Source organism: Megalobrama amblycephala, linkage group LG7 (assembly GCF_018812025.1).
Source record: "Megalobrama amblycephala isolate DHTTF-2021 linkage group LG7, ASM1881202v1, whole genome shotgun sequence".
Classification (NCBI taxonomy): Eukaryota; Metazoa; Chordata; class Actinopteri; order Cypriniformes; family Xenocyprididae; genus Megalobrama; species Megalobrama amblycephala.
In genome coordinates this window covers 31,497,486-31,520,401 of record NC_063050.1, presented here as the reverse complement: position 1 = coordinate 31,520,401, position 22,916 = coordinate 31,497,486, and the positions used below count along the sequence as shown (strand labels likewise).

Genomic DNA, 22,916 nt, shown 5'->3' with positions numbered 1-22,916 from the left:
TGGTCCTAAGTATTCAGACCCTTTGCTCAGTATTTAGTAGAAGCACCCTTTTGATCTAATACAGCCATGAGTCTTTTTGGGAAAGATGCAACAAGTTTTTCACACCTGGATTTGGGGATCCTCTGCCATTCCTCCTTGCAGATCCTCTCCAGTTCTGTCAAGTTGGATGGTAAAAGTTGGTGGACAGCCATTTTTAGGTCTCTCCAGAAATGCTCAATTGGGTTTAAGTCAGGGCTCTGGCTGGGCCATTCAAGAACAGTCACGGAGTTGTGAAGCCACTCCTTCATTATTTTAGCTGTGTGTGCTGAGGGTCATTGTCTTGTTGGAAGGTAAACCTTCGGCCCAGTCTGAGGTCCTGAGCGCTCTGGAGAAAGTTTTCGTCCAGGATATTCCTGTACTTGGCCGCATTCATCTTTCCCTCGATTGCAACCAGTCGTCCTGTCCCTGCAGCTGAAAAACACCCCCACAGCATGATGCTGCCACCACCATGCTTCACTGTTGGGACTGTATTGGACAGGTGATGAGCAGTGCCTGGTTTTCTCCACACATACCGCTTAGAATTAAGGCCAAAAAGTTCTATCTTGGTCTCATCAGACCAGAGAATCTTATTTCTCACCATCTTGGAGTCCTTCAGGTGTTTATTAGCAAACTCCATGCGGGCTTTCATGTGTCTTACTCTGAGGAGAGGCTTCCTTCGGGCCACTCTGCCATAAAGCCCCGACTGGTGGAGGGCTGCAGTGATGGTTGACTTTCTACAACTTTCTCCCATCTCCCGACTGCATCTTTGGAGCTCAGCCACAGTGATCTTTGGGTTCTTCTTTACCTCTCTCACCAAGGCTCTTCTCCCCCGATAGCTCAGTTTGGCCGGACGGCCAGGGTTCTGGTCATCCCAAACGTCTTCCATTTAAGGATTATGGAGGCCACTGTGCTCTTAGGAACCTTAAGTGCAGCAGAAATTTTTTTGTAACCTTGGCCAGATCTGTGCCTTGCCACAATTCTGTCTCTGAGCTCTTCAGGCAGTTCCTTTGACCTCATGATTCTCATTTGCTCTGACATGCACTGTGAGCTGTAAGGTCTTATATAGACAGGCGTGTGGCTTTCCTAATCAAGTCCAATCAGTATAATCAAACACAGCTGGACTCAAATGAAGGTGTAGAACCATCTCAAGGATGATCAGAAGAAATGGACAGCACCTGAGTTAAATATATTAGTGTCACAGCAAAGGGTCTGAATACTTAGGACCATGTGATATTTCAGTTTTTCTTTTTTAATAAATCTGCAAAAATGTCAACAATTCTGTGTTTTTCTGTCAATATGGGGTGCTATGTGTACATTAATGAGGAAAAAAATGAACTTAAATGATTTTAGCAAATGGCTGCAATATAACAAAGAGTGAAAAATGTAAGGGGGTCTGAATACTTTCCGTACCCACTGTATATATATTAAAGTACCTATATTGACATTCAGCTAAAATTAATTGTTATTTGTTGGAGATCAATAAACATACTTTATATTCATTTTATATACACAATGTTACATTTACATTTTATTACTTAATATATTACCTTATTGAGCATTGATGTTATGATAATTTTCATTTATTGAAGTCAAAGCCCTTCAGTAAATGTCTTGAATAAAAATTCACAAACCTTTCAAAGGAGTGTCAATAAATTTGAGTCATATATAGGCCTACATATAAAGCAGTATATATAATGTATTTGTATTTATCATAATTAATTAATGTATAAACACGTTATAATCACTAACTAAAAACATAACTTTAAATTAAACAAAATTACCTTTTAAGAATTTTTAGGTTAAATGACCTCACCTGTCTCCAGAGTACACACATATTTTATAACAGTCTAGAAATTGCTATAAGTGAGGTTTATTACTGTTTTATTGAATTTGTTTAGCTACAAGTTTTAAAGTGTGGCAGACATTATCAAATGTATTTGTTACCTTCTTTATACACAGAGTTTGTTGCTGTCATGTTTGACCCTGATCTTAGTGACTGGCAGTTTGAATACTTCTGAATATGTTCATAATTTTAATATGAGCTTCAATTTTAATAATCATACATACAGTATTTTAACTACTTAAACTGGTAGTAGTTATGTGTTGGTAAAATGCTATCAGCTGCCATGGCAACGGCATCCAGACCAGAGCCAGTCATTGCCACCTTGAGGAAGCTACAGTAGTAAGGAAAAGAAACCACAGCAAGAAAACACTGAAAACCTATAAAAGGCACTATTCTGCAGAAGAGCTGTCTAAACTCTCTGTTCCTCTTTGACCTCTTCTAACAGAGCATCCTTTGAGAAGATAATACAGCCCAACACACACACAAAAGCACTATGAATCAGTTTTGTATAACATGAAACAACTGCAAAGTCATCAAAGAGATATTTATAAACAGAGAGTTACTGTAATACAGAAGAAGTAGAACACACTCTCTCATTGTAAAAGGTAAGCTAAATGAATTTAAATGAAAAAAGAATTAAAAGCATATTTGTGTCATGGTGTGTAGCTGATAAGAAGTGCACAACATAGGACATTTTTACAGAGAACTTTTAATTCAGTAAACAACTCGAACAGGAGAATAACTAGGAGAAATTAACAGCCAAAACACCATAAACATTCAACATCACAAGACAAGGGACTAACTGAAACAGAGGGCTTAAATAAAGTAAACAGAAGGAGATACTAATTAGATAATTAATACAACACACCTAAAAATGGAACCTAATCAATTAGTAACTATGGAGCCAAAAGGGGAGAGAACAAGGGGGAACTCAACCAATTAACAAACTAATTAACCACCCTACTTTTCAAAAAGACTGGGTTTAAGGGTGTCATCTGTGCGCCATTTCTATACTTATTTCTGACCAGGTTACACTACAGACTCTTATTTTTGGTGACACTATTATGGTCCCGTCCCAAAGGAACCCTGAGCCCTCGCAATCTTCTGCACTTTTCTTGGCATAATGCCACTTTTAATGGCGAGTAGAAGTCTTCTGCGGAGCTCACCTGAGTGCGGGCTCAGCAAAAGTGCACATTGAGGGCCATATCGGTCATAATGGGGGTGCTTGCGAGCACCCTTCTGAAACCTAAAATAACAAATGGGACAATCTGCGCCTACGTTGTTGTGAACTTAAAGGTAGGGTAGGCAGTTTTGGAGAGGCTAGCGATAGCAAGATAACTTTAAAAGCATGAGATCCTACCCTCCCTTCAGAGCGCTCTCCAAAGCCACGCCTCCTTTAAAACACATGAACACACACAGCAGAGTCTGCAAAATGTCACGAGACAAAAGACGGCGTTAAATTACCTCATGTCTCCAAGAACATATCATTACAATAATAATGAACGTAAACAACTTACAGAGCTCTTACTTGTACTGACTGCTGCTGGTTTATTTTGCCATTGATAGTGTTGACATAGACATGCATAAAGCCAAGTATGAGGATGTAAACAGCTCCAGGTAGAATGTCATGAATGGAAATACATGTTGACAGTCAGGTAGGAAATCGTATCATAGCATTCAAAACCGAATGCAATGATTGGACGAAAATTTTTTTGGTCCTGAGACTTCCACAGAAGATATATGTAAGTTTTAAGTGTGCAATTTGCGACAGGGTCTGTCATGTAAAACTGTGGGAACTTTTTCTGCCATTTAGCAAGGAGTATAAGCGATATGAGTAATTTTCACAGTAACAATATATATCGTCAAGTTTAGTTTAGTTGCAGTTTTCATGGACTTTCAGTTTGTTTAGCTTCATCATGTATGCCTCTTTGTCTTTGTTTCCGCCACTGATCAGTTGCCATGGACACTAATCATCACAGCTGTTTGTCTTTAGTCATCATCTCTCTGTATTTAAAGGGATAGTTCACCCAAAAATGAAAATTTGATGTTTATCTGCTTACCCCCAGTGCATCCAAGATGTAGGTGAATTTGTTTCTTCAGTCGAACGCAAATTATGATTTTTAACTGCAACCGCTGCCGTCTGTCAGTCAAATAATAGCAGTGGATAGGAACTTCAACTATAACAGTAAATAAAACTTGCTAAGACAAATCCAAATTAAACCCTGCGGCTCGTGACGACACATTGATGTCTTAAGACATGAAACGATCGGTTTGTGTGAGAAACCGAACAGTATTTATATAATTTTTTACCTCTAAAACACCACTATGTCCAACTTCGTTCAGCTTCCTGTTAGTGAGGTCAAAAAACGCGTTCTGACGACGGAAGTGATGTCTCGCCCATATACTTCAATGAGCGCGAGACATCACTTCCGTTGTCAGAGCGCGATCAGACCTCACACACCGGAAGCTGAACGGAGTTGGACATAGTGGTGTATTAGAGGTAAAAAATGATATAAATACTGTTCGGTTTCTCACACAAACCGATCGTTTCGTGTCTTAAGACATCAATGTGTCGTCACGAGCCGCAGGGTTTAATTTGGATTTGTCTAAGCAAGTTTTATTTACTGTTATAGTTGAAGTTCCTATCCACTGCTATTATTTGACTGACAATAATCATAATTTGCGTTCGACTGAAGAAAAAAAGTCACCTACATCTTGGATGCCCTGGGGGTAAGCAGATAAACATCAAGTTTTCATTTTTGGGTGAACTATCCCTTTAAGTTCCTGCCTGTTTCTCGTTTATTGTTGGTTGTTGTCTGTGCACTAGCACACGGTCACGTATGTTTACCTGTTATTCTGAGTTTTGTAATAAATCTTACATTATAGAATCTTCGTCTTTCATCTTTCATCAACAACTGACCTGAAGGATGTATTATGCTGCGATTTGTTTTTTTTTTGTTTTTTTTTCTGGATCAGGGCAGATTACCACCATCCCGTTGACCTCCCAGACATCACTGGCCTGAAATGGAAAGAAGCCATCATCCGGTGTCTGGAGAGCATCTGTCCCTGATCCAGGACCCAGCTAGACTCAGAGCCTGAATCACCAACTTCAACCACGGAGCATTCGTGTGTACCACCCACAGACAGAGAGCTACTACTCACCGCGACTCGTCAGCCAGAGCCCAAGGAGAAGAGGACAGAGCTCCGCCTGCTACCTTTAACCTCTTCGCTCCATCTCGGCCTGTCGACCTGTTGGCTCTGTCTTTGCTCCTCCCAACTTCGACTCCACCGGAGACCCTTGGACTTGTGGCTCCACCGGGTTCCCTCGTCCTGGCAGCTCCCCCTTGGTCAGTCGTCACACCACTTCTGCCACGGACTTGCGGGCTTGTCTGCTGCACTCCATCCCTCCACCCCTACAGCTGCAGCGGGTTCCTCCTTCCCCTTGGCATCGCCTCTGTCCTCCATCACACCGGCTCCACCTCAGCCCTCGCCGTGGCAACATAGTGACTTGTATATAAGAAATAACCAGTGACTGATATATACACAAACATACAAAGACAGAAAAAAAACAAAAAAAAAAACAAGCAATAGTTGTATGGTTGTGGTAGTTTCAACAGGTACAGAGGTAAATTAAATCCATAGTTTCATTAATTGTATTAATAATTATTATTATTATTTAAATGTCCTTGTGTTGTTGTGTTTCATGGACTTTTAGTAAGATACCAATATTGCACTTTTAATAACTCTTTTTAACATCAAGCACATCCCGCTCTTTATTACTCATTTGCCCATGTTTCTTTATCGCTCTAACATGTCAAGAACTCCTGCCCACTAAAAACTGCATGGATATATTTGCATACTGCAATATATAAACAATATAGAAAAAGTTCAAATGATTCACATTTTGTATCATTTCCATGATATATATCTTCATATTATCCAGTCCTATAGCAAAAAGTAATGCTTAAACACATTTGACTAGATAGTTGATAAAACCAACAACCAATTAACTATCAAAACTGACTGTAATATAAAAATTATCATTATTATAATATTAATATAATTGAGATTTGCCTTCAGTTAACTCAATTATTTTAATATTAAAATAATGATAATATTTTGTATTTCAAATACGTTTTAAATACATGTATCTCAAATCCCTGTAGGTCTAGGTTATCGTAAACATTAAAACAAAGGCTCAAATCATACATAGGCCTAACATACAAGTAATTTTTTAACTCCTACTTGTCAGTTCAGCTCTCAACTAGAGGCACTATAGGGAGTCTCAACAAACTTCCAAGTGGGCCTCAAGATGACTTAAAATGATTTAAAATAAGACAAAAAAGCATGAAAATAAGCTTAAACAACTACACAATGTTTCTTATTATTTCATTATTATGCCAAGCTCTAATAAATTGTATCAGTGCAAATTGTGAGTGTGGGGTGGCCTTCAAATATTGTTGTGGACATTGGAGGGGCCTTAAAGTCCAAAAGGTTGAGAATACACTGTGCTAGTATGGTGTGGTGATTTGTGAATATTGAAGCTTTGGCTATCATCAAGTCTGTCATTATGTGAATGAGAGGATTCACCCCTTCCTACACAAAATAACATCTGTCTTCAAATACTTTGCATGCCCAGACATGTAAATGCAATTATGTGTACCTGTGTTTAGAGTGAGTCTGTCTGTACATGTTCATGTTGACTTTCTGTGTGCTTTCTAGCATACTTGTACAGAATATTGTAGTGCATTTTTGACTTGATTAGTTAAAGGTGCTCTAAGTGATGTCACACGTTTTTAGGCCAAAACATTTTTTGTCACATACAGCAAACATCTCCTCACTATCCGCTAGCTGCCTGTCCCCTGAACACACTGTAAAAAAAACACGGTCTCTGTAGTCGCCACAAGCTCCGAAAACGGCAATAAAAACAAACTGGTGCAGCCTTTACCACAAAACATAATAAACATGCTCCAGCCAATAACCGACAAGAATGATTTTAAATGCACGTAAAAAAACACGGTCTCTGTAGTCGCCACAAGCTCCGAAAACAGCAATAAAAACAAACTGGTGCAGCCTGGACCACAAAACATAATAAACATGCTCCAGCCAATAACCGACAAGAATAATTATAAATGCGCGTAAAAAAACACGGTCTCTGTAGTCGCCACAAGTTCCGAAAACGGCAATAAAAACAAACTGGTGCAGCCTTTACCACAAAACATAATAAACATGCTCCAGCCAATAACCGACAAGAATGATTTTAAATGCACGTAAAAAAACACGGTCTCTGTAGTCGCCACAAGCTCCGAAAACAGCAATAAAAACAAACTGGTGCAGCCTGGACCACAAAACATAATAAACATGCTCCAGCCAATAACCGACAAGAATAATTTTAAATGCGCGTAAAAAAACACGGTCTCTGTAGTCGCCACAAGTTCCGAAAACGGCAATAAAAACAAACTGGTGCAGCCTGGACCACAAAACATAATAAACATGCTCCAGCCAATAACCGACAAGAATGATTTTAAATGCGCTGAAACAGTCATAAAGGCTGCAGTAAATACACTGCAGCGTTCATGACTGTTTCAGGAAGCACTGAGGGGAGGGGAGGGGGAGGGGAGGAGGAGGAGGAGGAGGAGGAGGAGGGAGGGTCTAGCTAGCCTCTGTTTTGTTTGACAACACTTCGAACGTCAACAGGAAGTTACTCCACCCAGGATCACTTAGAGCACCTTTAACCTAGACCATTGCCACATAAAATTCACAAGATTCATATTATTAGTTCACGCCATGTGCTTATGAGATTTTTAACATCAACTTAATAAACATAAAGTCTCTTTTTAAACTCAATCTGGGGTGTGTTGGTTAATGATGTTGGTTAATGATGTCACGCAGGTGATGGAGTAATAACTTCTTTAAATGAATCCGTTTGAGATCGAATTAATGCTAGATTTTTTGCTATAAATTACAGACATGGCACCTGATGGCTATTTCTCGTTTTTCTCAGTTATTTTGCTTTATTTCCAGATCGTTTATTTCCATAGGCTCGTTCTTACGTACTAGAGCACATACGTACATGCGCACTTTACAAAACATTGCTTAAAATCTCTTGAAAAAAATTAAAATATGTAAATTACATTTGTATATATTTGAAATAAAAGTATATTAAAAAAGTATAGTATATAAAAGTATACTTTGTACGTAATGCCAGCTTGCTTATTTTGCTCAAGAGAACGATTTATTAAGACCACATGTCATAAAAACAAGAAACTATTCTTCTAACCACAGCTCAAGAGCTGTCGTTCCAACCACACAAGTTTGCGATGTAGTTTGCTAATGTTCGTTTGAACTATGGTTTCGGGAAACACCAAATTGTTGAACTATGTTAGTAACGACGGAACTTGCAATGCTAGTTGGCTAACGATGCTTTTGGGAAACGCACCCCAGGATAGCTGCAAGTACCTCATTATTTTTAACAGGGGCAAATTTAGCATTCAGTCCTCAACCAAAGTTATCTATGTTGGTGGTCTCCCCATAATGAAGTAATGAGAGCAATAAGAGCATTTTGGGGCAATTCCTCTTTCTGTCCTGGGGCCTGTACCTGTCACGGAATGAAGGGAGGATGCAGATGCAAGTTAATCTCTTTATTAGAGCTTCACACACAAGGTTGTCAGTCACAAACACACAAAAACACATAACAGTCAGCAGGAGAGCGGTAACACAGGGACTTCGATGGGCGGTGAAGATCCGTGGTGAATGGTGATCGGAGAGCAGTGTCCGTGAGTCCGTGAAGTAATCCGTGAGTGAAATCCAGAGAGTAATCCAACGAGAAACACGAGAACCAGGAAACAGCGACGAGAAGTCCAATCCAGGGAACCACACAAACACGAGCAACACGGGACACTAACACCAGGACTCCACACAACGATCTGACAAACATGAGACGAAAGACAAGGCGTTAAATAGGCAGATGGTAAGTGCCCACAGCTGCCGCTGATCAATAATCAGCGGCGACGCCCACACAAAACAATCAGGTGACACACCCACACCATCACACAGACACCAGAATGAGACTGCGGATTCATGAACCGTGACAGTACCCCCCCTCCTAGGAACGCCTCACGGTGTTCCCAGAACTCCTTACCTGTCGATTGTAATCATCGATAAGGGAGTGATCCAGAATGTCCCTGGCAGGAACCCAACTTCTCTCCTCCGGACCGTAACCTTCCCAGTCCACCAAGTACTGGAATCCGCGTCCCCTCCGCCTAGAGTCCAGAATGCGATTAACCGAATAGGTTGGTTCCCCGTCTACGAGCCGCGGTGGTGGGGGAACCGGAGAGGGTGGATTAAGATGTGAGTGAAAAACAGGTTTAATTTTGGAAACATGGAAGGCGGGATGAATCCTCCTGTACGCCAGAGGCAATTTGAGTCGGACTGCCACTGGGCTAATAATTTTAGTGACAGGAAACGGGCCGATGAATTTGGGAGCTAACTTATTGGCAACGGAACGCAGCGGAATGTTCTTGGTAGAAAGCCACACTTTTTGACCCACGACGTATACGGGAGGCTTCGACCGGTGGCGATCAGTCTTAGCCTTGATGCGCGCCCTCACTTGCAACAGAGTCTCACGGGCTCTGTTCCAAGTGCGGTGGCACCTCTGGACAAAGGCGTGAGCAGAGGGGACCGCGACTTCGGATTTCAGACTGGGAAACACAGGTGGCTGGTAACCTAAGCTGCATTCGAACGGAGAGAGGCCCGTAGAAGACTCTGGTAATGAATTGTGTGCGTACTCAATCATAGAGAGTTGTTGGCTCCAGGAGGAAGGATTCTTGGACGCCAAACATCGCAACATATGCTCTAAGTCTTGGTTGGCTCTCTCGGTCTGCCCATTGGTCTGGGGATGGAACCCAGAGGAAAGACTAACCGTCGTGCTCCGCAGTCTACAAAACTCTTGCCAAAATTTGGACACAAATTGGGGACCCCTGTCGGACACCACATCTACCGGGAGGCCATGTAACCGAAAGATGTAGTCTACGACAGTAACCGCTGTCTCCTTGGCAGAAGGCAATTTAGTCAAGGGAATGAAATGGGTCGCCTTCGAGAACCGGTCCACTACGGTCAAAACGACCGTGTAAAAGTCTTGAGTTGAGTCTTTTAGCCAATCGAATATATTCTAGGTTCTTGTGATCAGTCCAAACGATAAAGGGTACCCCCGACCCCTCCAACCAATGACGCCATTCTTCCAATGCTAATTTGACTGCCAACAACTCTCTGTTACCAATGTCATAATTGCGTTCAGCGGGAGACAAACGATAAGAAAAGTACGCGCAGGGATGCATCTTATCGTCTAAGGGCGCCCGCTGGGATAGAACTGTGCCTACCCCCACCTCTGACGCATCGACCTCCACCACGAACTGACGCGAAGGATCAGGGGCAATGAGAATGGGGGCCGAAACGAAGCGGCCCTTCAGTTTGGCAAATGCAGCCTCAGCTGCATCTGACCACCTGAAGGTCGTTCTGGGGGAGGTCAAGGCGGTCAGAGGCGCGGCTAGTTGGCTGAAATTGTGAATAAAACGCCAGTAAAAATTGACGAACCCCAGAAACCGCTGTAGGGCCTTACGGGAATCTGGACTTGGCCAATCCACCACAGCCTTAACCTTGTCAGGATCCATGCAAATTCCCTCAGACGAGACGATGTACCCTAGGAAGGAAACAGACTGTGCATGAAATTCGCATTTCTCCGCCTTGACAAAAAGCCCATTCTCTAACAGACGCTGGAGCACTCGTCTGACGTGTTGAACATGTTCCTGGAGAGACGACGAAAATATTAATATGTCATCCAGGTAGACATAAATGAACTGATCAACCATGTCTCTCAACACGTCATTGACGAGTGCCTGGAAGACCGCAGGCGAGTTGGACAGCCCGAAGGGCATGACCAAGTATTCAAAGTGCCCTCTGGGGGTGTTAAAAACGGTCTTCCATTCATCCCCCTTCCTAATACGGACCAAATGATAAGCGTTCCTCAAGTCCAATTTAGTGAAAACGGACGCTCCCTGCAACCTCTCAAAGGCTGAAGACATCAACGGCAAAGGATAAGTATTCTTTACCGTGATGTTGTTCAGCCCTCGGTAATCAATACAAGGTCGCAGAGATCCGTCCTTCTTCCCCACAAAAAAGAACCCCGCCCCCGCTGGAGAAGAGGAAGGGCGGATGAACTTCGCTGCCAGAGAATCAGAAATGTATTTCTCCATGGCCTCCCTCTCGGGAACAGACAGAGAGTATAATTTGCCCTTAGGCGGAGACTTACCCGGAACTAAGTCTATGGCACAGTCATAGGGACGGTGTGGAGGGAGAGAAGCAGCGCGGGACTTACTGAACACTTCCCTCAGATCCAGATACTCCTTGGGCACGTTAGACAAATCCGCTGCCTTTTCCTGTAACACAGAAGCAGACACCGTGGGACAAGCAGACAAAAGACAAGACCTGTGACACAGAGTGCTCCATTCGGTGATGGTGTTGAGCTGCCAGTCGATCCGGGGATTGTGCTTGGTGAGCCAGGGGTGTCCGAGAACTACAGGTGCGTGCGGTGAGTCCATGAGCATAAACTGTATCCTTTCGTTATGGTTGCCGGAGGTGATGAGGGTGATGTAATCCATGGTCTGAGAGATGTTAGGGAGACGTTGACCATTGAGTGCGTTGACTGTAATCAGGTGAGTGAGCGAAGAGGTGGGTAGTCCGTGCTGTCGTGCGAAGATGGTGTCCATAAAGTTTCCCTCAGCCCCGGAGTCGATGAGTGCATCGCAGGTGACGTTGTAAGCCGCCCATCTCAGTCTTACCGGGAGAAGGGTGGATGGTGAGGACTTCTCAGCGGAGATCCTGCCCGATAGTAGCCTCAGATTTACTATCGGGCTTGGTCTTTTACTGGGCAAGACCTGAGGAAGTGTCCCGATGCACCGCAGTAAAGGCATAAGCCCAGGGATCTCCGCCTTTCTCTCTCCTCCCGGGAAAGCCGGGCTCTCCCTACCTGCATGGGCTCAGGATCTGACGCGGGACCGACCGTATCTGCAGCACTGGCCGTCCGGCCCTCCGCTCCCTGGGATCTGGTGCTGGGAGCCTCCAGGAGCTCCAGCCTCCGGCAGGGAACAGGCGGTGGGGGTGGCGCAGTGGGAGCGCGAAGCTGTTGTAGTTGCTGGGAGAGCACGTCCGGTGGAAGTGATGCTCTCCTGCTGCTGGTCCATGCGGGAGATGCTATGGTTGATGAACTCTGTTAAAGCTGCTGAACTTGCTGCATCCATGATTGGTCAGATCGTTCTGTCACGGAATGAAGGGAGGATGCAGATGCAAGTTAATCTCTTTATTAGAGCTTTACACACAAGGTTGTCAGTCACAAACACACAAAAACACATAACAGTCAGCAGGAGAGCGGTAACACAGGGACTTCGATGGGCGGTGAAGATCCGTGGTGAATGGTGATCGGAGAGCAGTGTCCGTGAGTCCGTGAAGTAATCCGTGAGTAAAATCCAGAGAGTAATCCAACGAGAAACACGAGAACCAGGAAACAGCGATGAGAAGTCCAATCCAGGGAACCACACAAACACAAGCAACACGGGACACTAACACCAGGACTCCACACAACGATCTGACAAACATGAGACGAAAGACAAGGCGTTAAATAGGCAGATGGTAAGTGCCCACAGCTGCCGCTGATCAATAATCAGCGGCGACGCCCACACAAAACAATCAGGTGACACACCCACACCATCACACAGACACCAGAATGAGACAGCGGATTCATGAACCGTGACAGTACCATGAAGCCGGATTAGCTGGCTAGCCAGGTAAGTTTCAGATTAGTTTTCTCCAATCCTGGGTTTTAGGTACCATGAAAATGATTTGGCTTTTAGCGGTGTTCATCACCATAGTAACTTATGCTCCACGGCTAACCTGCTCTGTCATGACATGGTTTTGTTCTGTGTAAGAGATCTCAAACCGAAATTGGACCAATCAGATGTGAGCAAAGTGACTCAGGATCAAAGCCTGAGTTGACTGAGAAAGTTGATGAACAGCATTATGGTACCAACACAGCCAGATTGGAGTGGTTTGGATTTGTCAACTTCAAACTAATCCTATAACCCCGAGTTTGATCAACTACCATCATGGTACAGGCTCCTGGTGCCCAACATTGAATGATAAACAACACAAGGTGATGAGATTAATAGGGTTTTAGGCTTTGCATATAAGCCAAGCTTCCACTCCTAGATACATCACGTGCCTGATCTCATTTGTTTGTGCTCAAAAACATTGCAATGCTTGATACAAGACTTAAAGTAAAAAAACTAATTATGATGTTAAAGATGACTAAATGCATTAAAAATGTATCCTGTTTAGAACATATCTTATCAAAAATCAGATTTGCAGACCTAGCCTACTATAGCTTTTAACTGTTACAAACATGTGAGCTTATGTTTCCTCTTGATTGGTTAACCCAACACAATGTCACTATGAAATCTCTATGTAATTAACTATACTCCTAAAAAATATAGTTTTTTTTTATTGACATCTATGGTTCCATAAAAAAACCTTTAACATCCATGAAACCTTTCCATTACTGGAAAAAGGTTCTTTAGATTTTTAAAATGTTCTCTACACTTTTTTTTTTTTTTTTTAAAGAACTATTCACTGTAAGATTCTTTTACCAAAAATGATTCTTCTGTGGCATTACTGTCTGGCTGAGAAGCATGGGCTTGAATAAGGGGGAAGAAGGGGTCTATGTGCAAGGGGGTTGAATCATTAACAGAGTTAATGCTGATCTAGGGTCAGCAACACATAATAGATCTTAGATGGTGTAGAATGCCTTGTGCTAATTAAAGTTTCCTCGACGTGAGACTGGCATGCACTATTATTAAAAGGGCTGTGGGTAATTAAGCTGCAGTCTCTCTTCCTACACACTGTTTCAATGTAATTAACATACATTACATTCTGGTCTGCACTTTAAAGATATCCCTTCAAATGTGGTTTGTATATTTTGAAATACTATAATACAATAAGAGAAGTCCATAATAATAAGTTAATAATTATCATATCCCGTGTCATATAAGGAAAAGACATAGGCCTAACACTCTTCAAAGGTACAACATATCTGTAATCTGAGGGAAAATGAATATTGTATACATGTTCCTTAATACATCACGTGGAAACACAGAAGGAAGTGACAAAGTTTAAAAATTGAGAACAGTGGATGTTTGTGTTGTCATGTAACTATGAGGAAGGAGACAGTTGTCTCAGTGGTCAGCACATACACACTCTCTCACACATGCGTTGCACTACAGCTGAATTGTAGTTGTTCAAGTAAATGTCATTATAGCTGCTGACTCCAGACTTCTGATGGACTTCTGAGAACTAACAAGTGCTTTTACTGATAATCTTGAGGAGATGCAGTGATGAAGCTGCTGGTAATGGGGTGGGAATGAGAGAGACAGACATGCACCGGATTGCCCACACACACTCTTGGCCTGAACTTTCGAGGCTCCATAATGGGTCAGTCTTTCACCACAGTATTGGCTTTGATTCTGCTAAAGCAACATTATTGATTAGTATTCCTAGAGTCAGTGCATCAGTTGAATCTATATATCATTGTCCATTCCACAGCTGCTGCACTGATTTATGTTACACTGGCATAACTTAAGAAAGAACACTCTGCTTGTGATATATCAGCAATAATCCTTCATTTTTTCCCTCACACATCACTACAGTAAGATACCTGAAAGCACTCTGCAGCACTCCTATTCCTGGCAATGTCAGTTGCTTGGCTGACATGTGGTATTAAATGTACACACTATGAAGCTGCAGATGTCAATGATGTCATGACAACAATCACTGGCTGATGTGTCACCCCAAGGACATGCACAATCGTATAGCTGCACTAGTGATGAGTTGATATTTGAAGGCAGGCCAGACAAAGGGGGAAAATGTCAATTTTGCATGTTTAAAGTTGCTATGAATTGAAATAGTGACAAATCTTTTCCTTCATATTTTTACATACATCTGAGTCTAATGGTCCGGATTATTTTTTACTTGCTTCTATGTATCGGTTGCTGATTGGATGTTGAAATGCATTTAAAAGTGGAGGCAGATGAACACAAGCTTACAGTGGCAAGGTTTAAGAAAACAGATGGTTTGGTGAAGTCCTGTATACGTCAACAGAGAGAAAAAAAATGAAATATGCATACATGGATGAATTAAATAAGATCTATAATATGCATTTAGAAAATAGAAACAGGTGAAGTTTCATTTCACGCATTAGGAGCGCTCCAAAATAATATATCACTAGTGAAACATCTACTATAATATAAGAGAATATTTGTGATGCATATGTTGTTGGCACAAATGTTTATTTCCTGGCCATCTTTTTGACCCAAGAATGGTTTAGTTATGACATGTATATTGGTGGATTACAATGTAAAAAAATTTTATCACTAAACCAAGGCATTGTAGGCCTATTTTTTTATTCCTCGAAAAATCTGTAAAAATAGGATGCAATATACTGTGTTAATATGAATTAATTTTCCGTATTGATTTTTCACAAGTGCTTTACCTGTATTTTGAATTATGCATTACATTGTATTGTGTTTTAGGGTTGAAGGAAATATCCATAAACATAAGGGAAAAGTAACTTGTCCTTTTTTCTAGATTTTTTTTTTCTTACATTGTACAGATAAAACACACGAGTAGTACGCCAATGATTGAGCAAAGGATCTTGGCTATGGTTGTGGTCTTTATTGCAAAGTCGTTATTTTAGGTGGTGTCTCTTGCTCAAATGTGAGGCTATAGCAAGCAGAACAAAAGAAACCACAGGAATGATACTGAGTGAGGTTGTGCAACATAGCAATATAAATGTCACATTAGACTATTAATTATATTATTTGTGTAAAAGAACATTGCAGTTTGCTGTAGTGTTTCTGGAGCCGATGATGGTCATTGAAATATCTAATTGGACAATGAATATTGTATGGAATATTTAAACATGCCTCCAACTACAATCAACAATATTGCTGTCTTGCTGTTTACAAGTAGGTCTTTGCAATCTTGAAAATTGTAAATATTGTTAAGACACTAACAATATTACACAATACACAAAATAGCAGGCATTTAAATAGGAGAATATGGCTTGGAGACTATATTATATTTTATATTTGAGATGATTCAGTTGCTTTTAATTCTTATATACTGAGAATGTCTTTAATACTTGAACGTGACTACAACACTAATACTTTCTCGTGTAAGTCAGGCTGCTGTGGAAACAGCAGTGCAGGCCTCTGTTTATCTTAAAGGCACTGTGATCAACAGATGGAATGTTTTAGAAAGTAGCAGTGATTGTTGAAAGCAGTGGAAGTAGCAGAATTGTTACTATAGTGTCATAGCTGTTGAAAATACATTATGTAGCCAAATTAACCACTGCTTATTACATACAGTGCACTCATGTAAAGTGATATATACCAGGGGTAGCGAACTACGGTCCTGGAGAGCCACAGTCCTGCAGAGTTCAACTCCAACCCTGATAAAAATTCACCTGTCTGTAGCTTTCTAGTAACCCTTCAGACCTTGATTAGCTTGTTCAGCTGTTTTTGATTGGGGTTGAAGCAAAACTCTGCAGGACTGTAGCTCTCCAGGACCGACGTTCGCCACCACTGCTATACTATATCTCAACTGCCTGATTTTTTTTTATTTTGTCACAAAATGTAATTATATTATCACTCAGCTCTATATATAAAGTTGGAATTATAAGTAAATCGGCTAAATGCGACTATAAGGCAAATTATAAACATTAAGAAATTATATTATTACAATTATATTACAATATTATTATAGAATTTATATTACTATATATACTATATTATATTAAGAAATTTTAAACATTAACATAATGATTTTTCTGTAAAACTACTTTGAAACAATGTGTATTGTGAAAAGATTTCATTACGACTTGACACTTTTGTTAGTTACCTTATTGTAATTAATAAGAATTATTTATCTTTTTTGTCTACTATGGAACTGTTGAATCTGCTAATTTAAAATAATATGACATCTGAAGGGTTAAAACATTCCCTTCTGAGGTCCTTCTCCAATGCACTCTTTTTTAGTAGCCAGCATCTCAAAGGCTCAACTTCATTTGCCTGTCTGAGCCAAGCACTAAGACATGAAAGATCACTGAACCACAATTCTATGTGCAACGGCTTGTGAAAAGCTAAATGGCCTCCCATTGGCTTTAGTCGAGACACACCGGAACGATCAATGGGCCAGCCAGGCTGTAGCTTTCTGCTGAGGTCACACAGTGGGGCAGCTTTGAGGCTGTGCCTCAACAGATGTCAGTAACATTAAGGCAGACAGTTGGGAGAGAGGAGGCTTGATACTGCATTCCATATCAAAGGACTATTAGGCCTGATGATATTCAGATATTTACAGTTTAAGTTAATCATACATTTCATAACATTCACTTTGGCACTATACAGCCACAGTTATTCTTCTGCTAGAGTGCAATAGTGCCTGTTCACTTTTTCAGCAGAAGTATTTTTTCTCCATAAGGACTTTTAAAAAGTCTTTGTTACAAGAGTTACAGGTCATGAACCAAACCAACCAGCTATGAGGTGAATCACAACATTATAAACTTTGATTTGAAGCAGAACAGTATTTGAATATCAGACAAAAAGAGAAAGGTACAAGTGTAGTTAAAGGATTAGTTCACCTTAAAATGAAAATTACCCTAAGCTTTACTCACCCTCAAGCCATCCTAGGTGTATATGACTTTCTTCTTTCTGATGAACACAATCGGAGTTATATTAATAAATCCTGATGCATCCAAGCTTTATAATGGCAGTGAAACAACGAGTATGAAGCTGAAGAAAGTGCTTCCATCCATCATAAACGTGTACTCCACATGGCTCCGGAGGGTTAATAAAGGCCTTCTGAAGCCAAGTGATGTGTTTGTGCAAGAAAAATATCCATATTTAACAAGTTATAAACTAAAAAATCTAGCTTCCGGCAGACCGCCTTCCGTGGTCAACTTCCATGGACCTCACTTATACTACTCCTAAGCCTTCCGTATTCAACTTACAAAAAAAAAAAAAAAAACGTTAGTGACGTGACGTTATGCTTCCTTTCTAAGTTGACTACGGAAGGCAATCTGGCAGAAACTAGATATTTTTCTTATACAAACACATTGCTTTGCTTCAGAAGGCCTTTATTAACCCACTAGAGCTGTGTGAAGTACACGTTTATGATGGATGGATGCACTTTCTTCAGTTTCATACTTGTTTCCCATTAACTGCCATTATAAAGCATGGATGTGTCAGGATGTTTATTAATATAACTCCAATGTTCATCAAAAAGAAGAAAGTCATATACACCTAAGATGGCTTGAGGGTGAGTAAAGCGTAGGGTAATTTTCATTTTAAAGTGAACTAATCCTTTAACAACTTTAATGAGGGAAAGATCTGCAATCTTATAAAGCATTGCATATGACTTATAATCAAATAAAAAAATAATGTATAAATATAAAAATATTGATTTAAAGATGTTGATTATGTATTTAGAAACAATATATTTTATTTTTATTGCAAACTGCTCTATACTATAGTAAGCAAATTGCCCTATAATATATAATAATACTAGTCTGTTTGTGACATTTTACCACTCCCATAAGGCCATAGGAGAGGATTTGTGAATGGCAGTGAACTGACACAACTAGGGCTGGTAGGTCACATGACAATGACAACACATTTGTACTTTAAAATATTTTTCAGCAGTCACAAACTACTTGAGTAGCCTATCCGATTTAGGATGCAGCCAGACTCTATTACGTCATTCGCAGTGCTTCATGGGAGTGGGTGGGTGCTAAAGTGTTCTTTCTTTGCTTGTTTCAGTTCTCTGATTGGTGGAGATTTCTTTGCAGAATCATAATGTAACAAAAGCATATACATCGATTAGTAACCTCTGAGCTAACAGTTGGTCAGTCTTTAAAAGTTAAGAAGTTATTAGTAAAAAACATTTCCCTGTCTATGGGATTGTTGCACTCTATAAATAAATTACAAAAATTCTGACCCAATTACAAGCCAAACAGCAGCTTCTAAAACAATGCCCACTTAGGCTTTGTTCAACAGAGAAGTCTATTCAATGAATGTACTAGGTAAAGTTATGTAACAGAAGCCCTGAGGACAAAGCCATTAATATACTCTGCCCAGACAGCTATTGACAGATTCTGTGGCATGCCTGAATTTGCACTTTATTTAAGCATCACCCTTTGGCATTTCTTGTCTTTACCAGGACATGAATGCTTTTTTTAACCTCCGATATAACATGATATATCTGATTGGCTAGAAAGATCTAACATGTACCCAAAAGCTTTTTTTTTCATTTTTGCTTAGGATCTTGGAGAGAATGGATACTATGGGGAGAGAGAGAGAGAGAGAGAGAGAGAGGGGGGGGGGGGGGGGGGGCTTAATGAGAGAGTGAGGGGGACTTGCAGATGAAGCGGACCTTTATTAATCTATCTGCTTGTGATGTAACTGTGACATGAAATGGACACAAACAAAGAATCTTCTAGTTCCTCGCTTCCAACCAGTGCCATTCCCAAGAGATTAATACAGTATTAAGTATAAATGACTTAACACCAATCCACTTACAAGGACACATGCTAAAAGTATGCCAAACGCAGCTCTACAGTAAAGAAAATCACCAGCGAATTAGAAGCTTGTTCTATCAAGGAAGTTATGTCCATTTTAACTGTCCTCTTTAAACACATGCATATAATTGGCTGTCCCTGAAGGCAGAGTTTAGAGCGTAATGATTATAATAACAGTTATGGTGTGGATTAACAATTCTAAATATTAATAAAAGCTGATTGTGATTACTCATTGTCAGAACCAAAGTGAATTAGCAAGATTTGTTTAAAATGGTTTCACTTTAGATTTTCCCTTGGCCTCCTCCAATGTTATCTATTGTATGTTTTTTTTTTACTTTTAAAACTTTTTTAGACCTGAAACTTGTCTTATACATATTTATATGGAATCTGTGTCACCATGCTAATGTAATTAGGTTTCAGAGGAAAACACTAATCCATGGTGCAGGCGGCAGGCTTCAGAAATCCCCAGCAGAACAGATCATGATCACAAGCTAATTGGATGGTCAGTCTAAGGGTGGAGACTGGAATATTTAGACATAAAAATCCATTTTGAGATCTTGCATATGGGAAAATTACAAAACAAGACTGAACACAAAAAAATCCTGATAACAAAGTTTTTTATTACAACAGTTTCAATGTTCCATTATCGATAAATGGTTTGTGGCAATATAACATGGTTGCTGAGGTTTTTTCATTTTACAAAACCCAAGAAAAAAAAATTTGATCTACAGCTGAAAGCGATCACATTGAATTTACATTTTGAACGATGATAACCGCCATACAATAAGACAACCAAGATAGGGCGCAACACAAAGCAACCCCAAAACCACATCGATAAAAAGGGTACAATCAATTAACATACAACACCCGGTCCTTATAAGTGTTTTCACATCTAGACTGAATTTGCTTTTTTTTCTCTTCTTCTTTCTTACCAATAAAAAAGCATTTCACTGAAGCAGCACTAACAAGAAGGTGTTAATCATTACCAACATAAAAATCCAAGATTGTGCAGTTTATCCTATAATTTGAAATAAAAAATACAATGCCATAACTTTGTGAGCTGGTCACTTTTCAACAAAAAGCCACGCCTCAATCGGATGATGAATATTTGGGGATATCCACTAGGCCACGCCCCCTTGTCCTATGGCAAAGTCGAAACCAATGCAAAATAGCCCACCATGGGCACCAGATGAATCCATGCCACATGCTCCTGGAAGTAGAAGCTCTCTCTTTCCTTCTCATCGCTGGACTAGACAAGGGAGGCAGTCCAGAAACATCTAGGTGTTGCTAGAGGGGTCGGCTCATCCGATCCGACAGTGATGCAGCTTTAGATTTTCTCTTTTTTTCGGTTTCATTTTTTTTTTTTTTTTTTTTTTTTTTTACATTTTGGTTACAAAGTTATACTGCTAAAAGAAGTGAATGAAAAGAAGGCAATGCAGGGAAGGGAGTGTGCACAGTGCATGATGGCAGCTTGTGTCTTCACGAGGCCGCCTGCTTCTCCTGTTCAATGGCTGTGGACAAAGAAGGAGGAGTAACATTTAAATTCACATCTTTGCGATCATTTTCACTCAATTTATGCTTCTAAATCTCATTTGATAACACTCTGTGCGAAGATTAACAAATTATATCCCAAGGACAGATATCGAAGTTTCCAAGCACAGCCTGCTAGTCAAAAAAGGACAATTTTGTGCTTAAATTCTTACTTTCTTTAGATGGCAGTGGGTTTTTCTCCTGTGTCTCAGTCTTCTTCAGCTTGCTTTTGTCGAAGCTGGTGACCTCATCCAGGTTTGGTTTGTCAGACATGATTGGTTGTCTGCTTAAGGAACAAAAGAGAATAAAAATGTGATTTGTTTTCCATGCTTTCTTGTCTATAAAAGCACTTAGGTCATTCGAAGAGAGCGAGGGTTGCTTCGCTAAAACACCCGAGGCAATGAAGCTCTTGAAATCTATTGTTCATTCGGAGGCTATTTGCATCACATCCCGTTGATGTTCATGACAGTGCCACACAGCTCTGAACAAAACCGCACCCTTTTTGAATGGCGTCTGAGACAGCAAAAAAATGAATATTTACATAACAATAGCAGTTCCCACGCTGAGATTACAAGAGAAGAGCAAATATGATAATTCAATACGACAGAGGATTGTTTTGCACATATATATTTTCTTTTTTTCCCTTCTTTTTTGCGTCAGTAAAAATCTGACCGACTTTTGCTCATTCAGCTCGGTTTCTTTCGTGTGCATGGTCGCAAAGACCATTTAGACTGGATTTCACAGAATGTTATTGCATTCAGGAAAAACCACCGCCCTGTACCGTTTTATCAGCCAACACACAATGCTGCCGTTTCTTTTAACGCCCAATTCACCAATCACACGTTATAACACATTAGCCTTCTCAGCCTTTGATACAAGGGAGCAAATGTGCCAACTGACATAATGAGTCACATCCTTATTAATGCATTTGCAGCACAAAGAGGCTTAACAAAGGAAAATAGGTTAACCGCCTTGATCGCCTGGAGTTATCGACTTTAAAGCAACATTTGCGTATTTGTTAGTACTATTTATAATGTTCTAAAAATGCTTTGAACACAGCATGTCATCAAATAAAAAAGACATATCCTGTGCTGTCCAGAATTATTTGGAAAAGACAGATTTCACACGTCCAATAAAAACACTGATATAACGGTTTGGGTTTTTATCAGTCGTTAACATGGTACCAATAGAATTATTTTATATACGTAGCTCTGAAACACATACCTTTGTAGACGGACTGTAGTTTGAAGTCTTAAGCTGAATTACGTTGCAGTACTGTGGCGCGCCAATGCGCAAGCATGAAATATATAGAGGGAGATATGCTAATCAAAGCTGACGTCAGTTCTCCTGGAGAACAGCACAGGGTTCAGGACAGGTATTAGGAATGTGATAGTATCTAAATTATTCGTTTTAATAACAGATACGCACAAACAGACGTCTTATATTGTTTACGACAAAGAGATCAATATCTTTGCATTATTGTTTCTTTCTTTTTTGAGTTTTACATTTAAAATGATTTTAGCAACGTGCCAAGACGCCATCTGGTGGACATGTTAGACTGTAACATTTCATTTTATGCACGAACATAAAATTTAATTGATTTTGTTCAGCAGTTTAGTTAAATTAGCAGGGGCTAATATAACAACTTAGATCGCGTTAGATATTGTATACGTGTTTTTAAAAATAAAAATAGATGCCATCTACAAATGATAAATTAAAACACATTTAGAGTGAAATATATCCCATAATCATTATAAATATTACGTCTCCCCCAACTCCACCACCACCGTTTGTACCTGTTTCTTAGGACAATTTTTTAAATTCTATATATTGTATATATACCATAGA

General features: G+C 40.2%; 1 protein-coding gene and 1 long non-coding RNA gene across 3 annotated transcripts; one reads left to right on the top strand and one right to left on the bottom strand.

The window, feature by feature from the left end:
* The first annotated feature begins 4,548 nt into the window (after positions 1-4,548).
* Positions 4,549-5,750, top strand: LOC125272322. The gene is made up of 2 exons (XR_007185819.1): positions 4,549-4,591; positions 4,838-5,750. It is a non-coding gene; the product is annotated as an uncharacterized LOC125272322 (long non-coding RNA).
* A 14,388-nt stretch (positions 5,751-20,138) lies between these two features.
* Positions 20,139-22,449, bottom strand: LOC125272311 (thymosin beta-11-like). 2 transcript variants are annotated; one of them, XM_048197077.1, is made up of 3 exons: positions 22,293-22,449; positions 21,242-21,354; positions 20,139-21,049 (listed from the first exon to the last, which is right to left on the bottom strand). In XM_048197077.1, exons 2-3 carry the CDS (start codon positions 21,339-21,341, stop codon positions 21,018-21,020), a joined length of 132 nt encoding a protein of 43 aa, XP_048053034.1. In that variant the 5' UTR covers positions 21,342-21,354; positions 22,293-22,449; the 3' UTR covers positions 20,139-21,017. The 2 variants fall into 2 exon arrangements, with proteins under 2 accessions (XP_048053034.1, XP_048053036.1); XM_048197079.1 differs by having other exon boundaries at positions 21,242-21,351; positions 22,293-22,444.
* Positions 22,450-22,916: the final 467 nt, after the last annotated feature.

Coding starts and splice junctions, on each gene's coding strand:
- LOC125272311 (XM_048197077.1), bottom strand. CDS start 21,341: ATGTCTGACAAACCAAACCTGGATGAGGTCACCAGCTTCGACAAAAGC. Junction 21,050..21,241: donor CCCACTGCCATCTAAAGAAA/GTAAGAATTTAA, acceptor CTTTGTCCACAG/CCATTGAACAGGAGAAGCAG.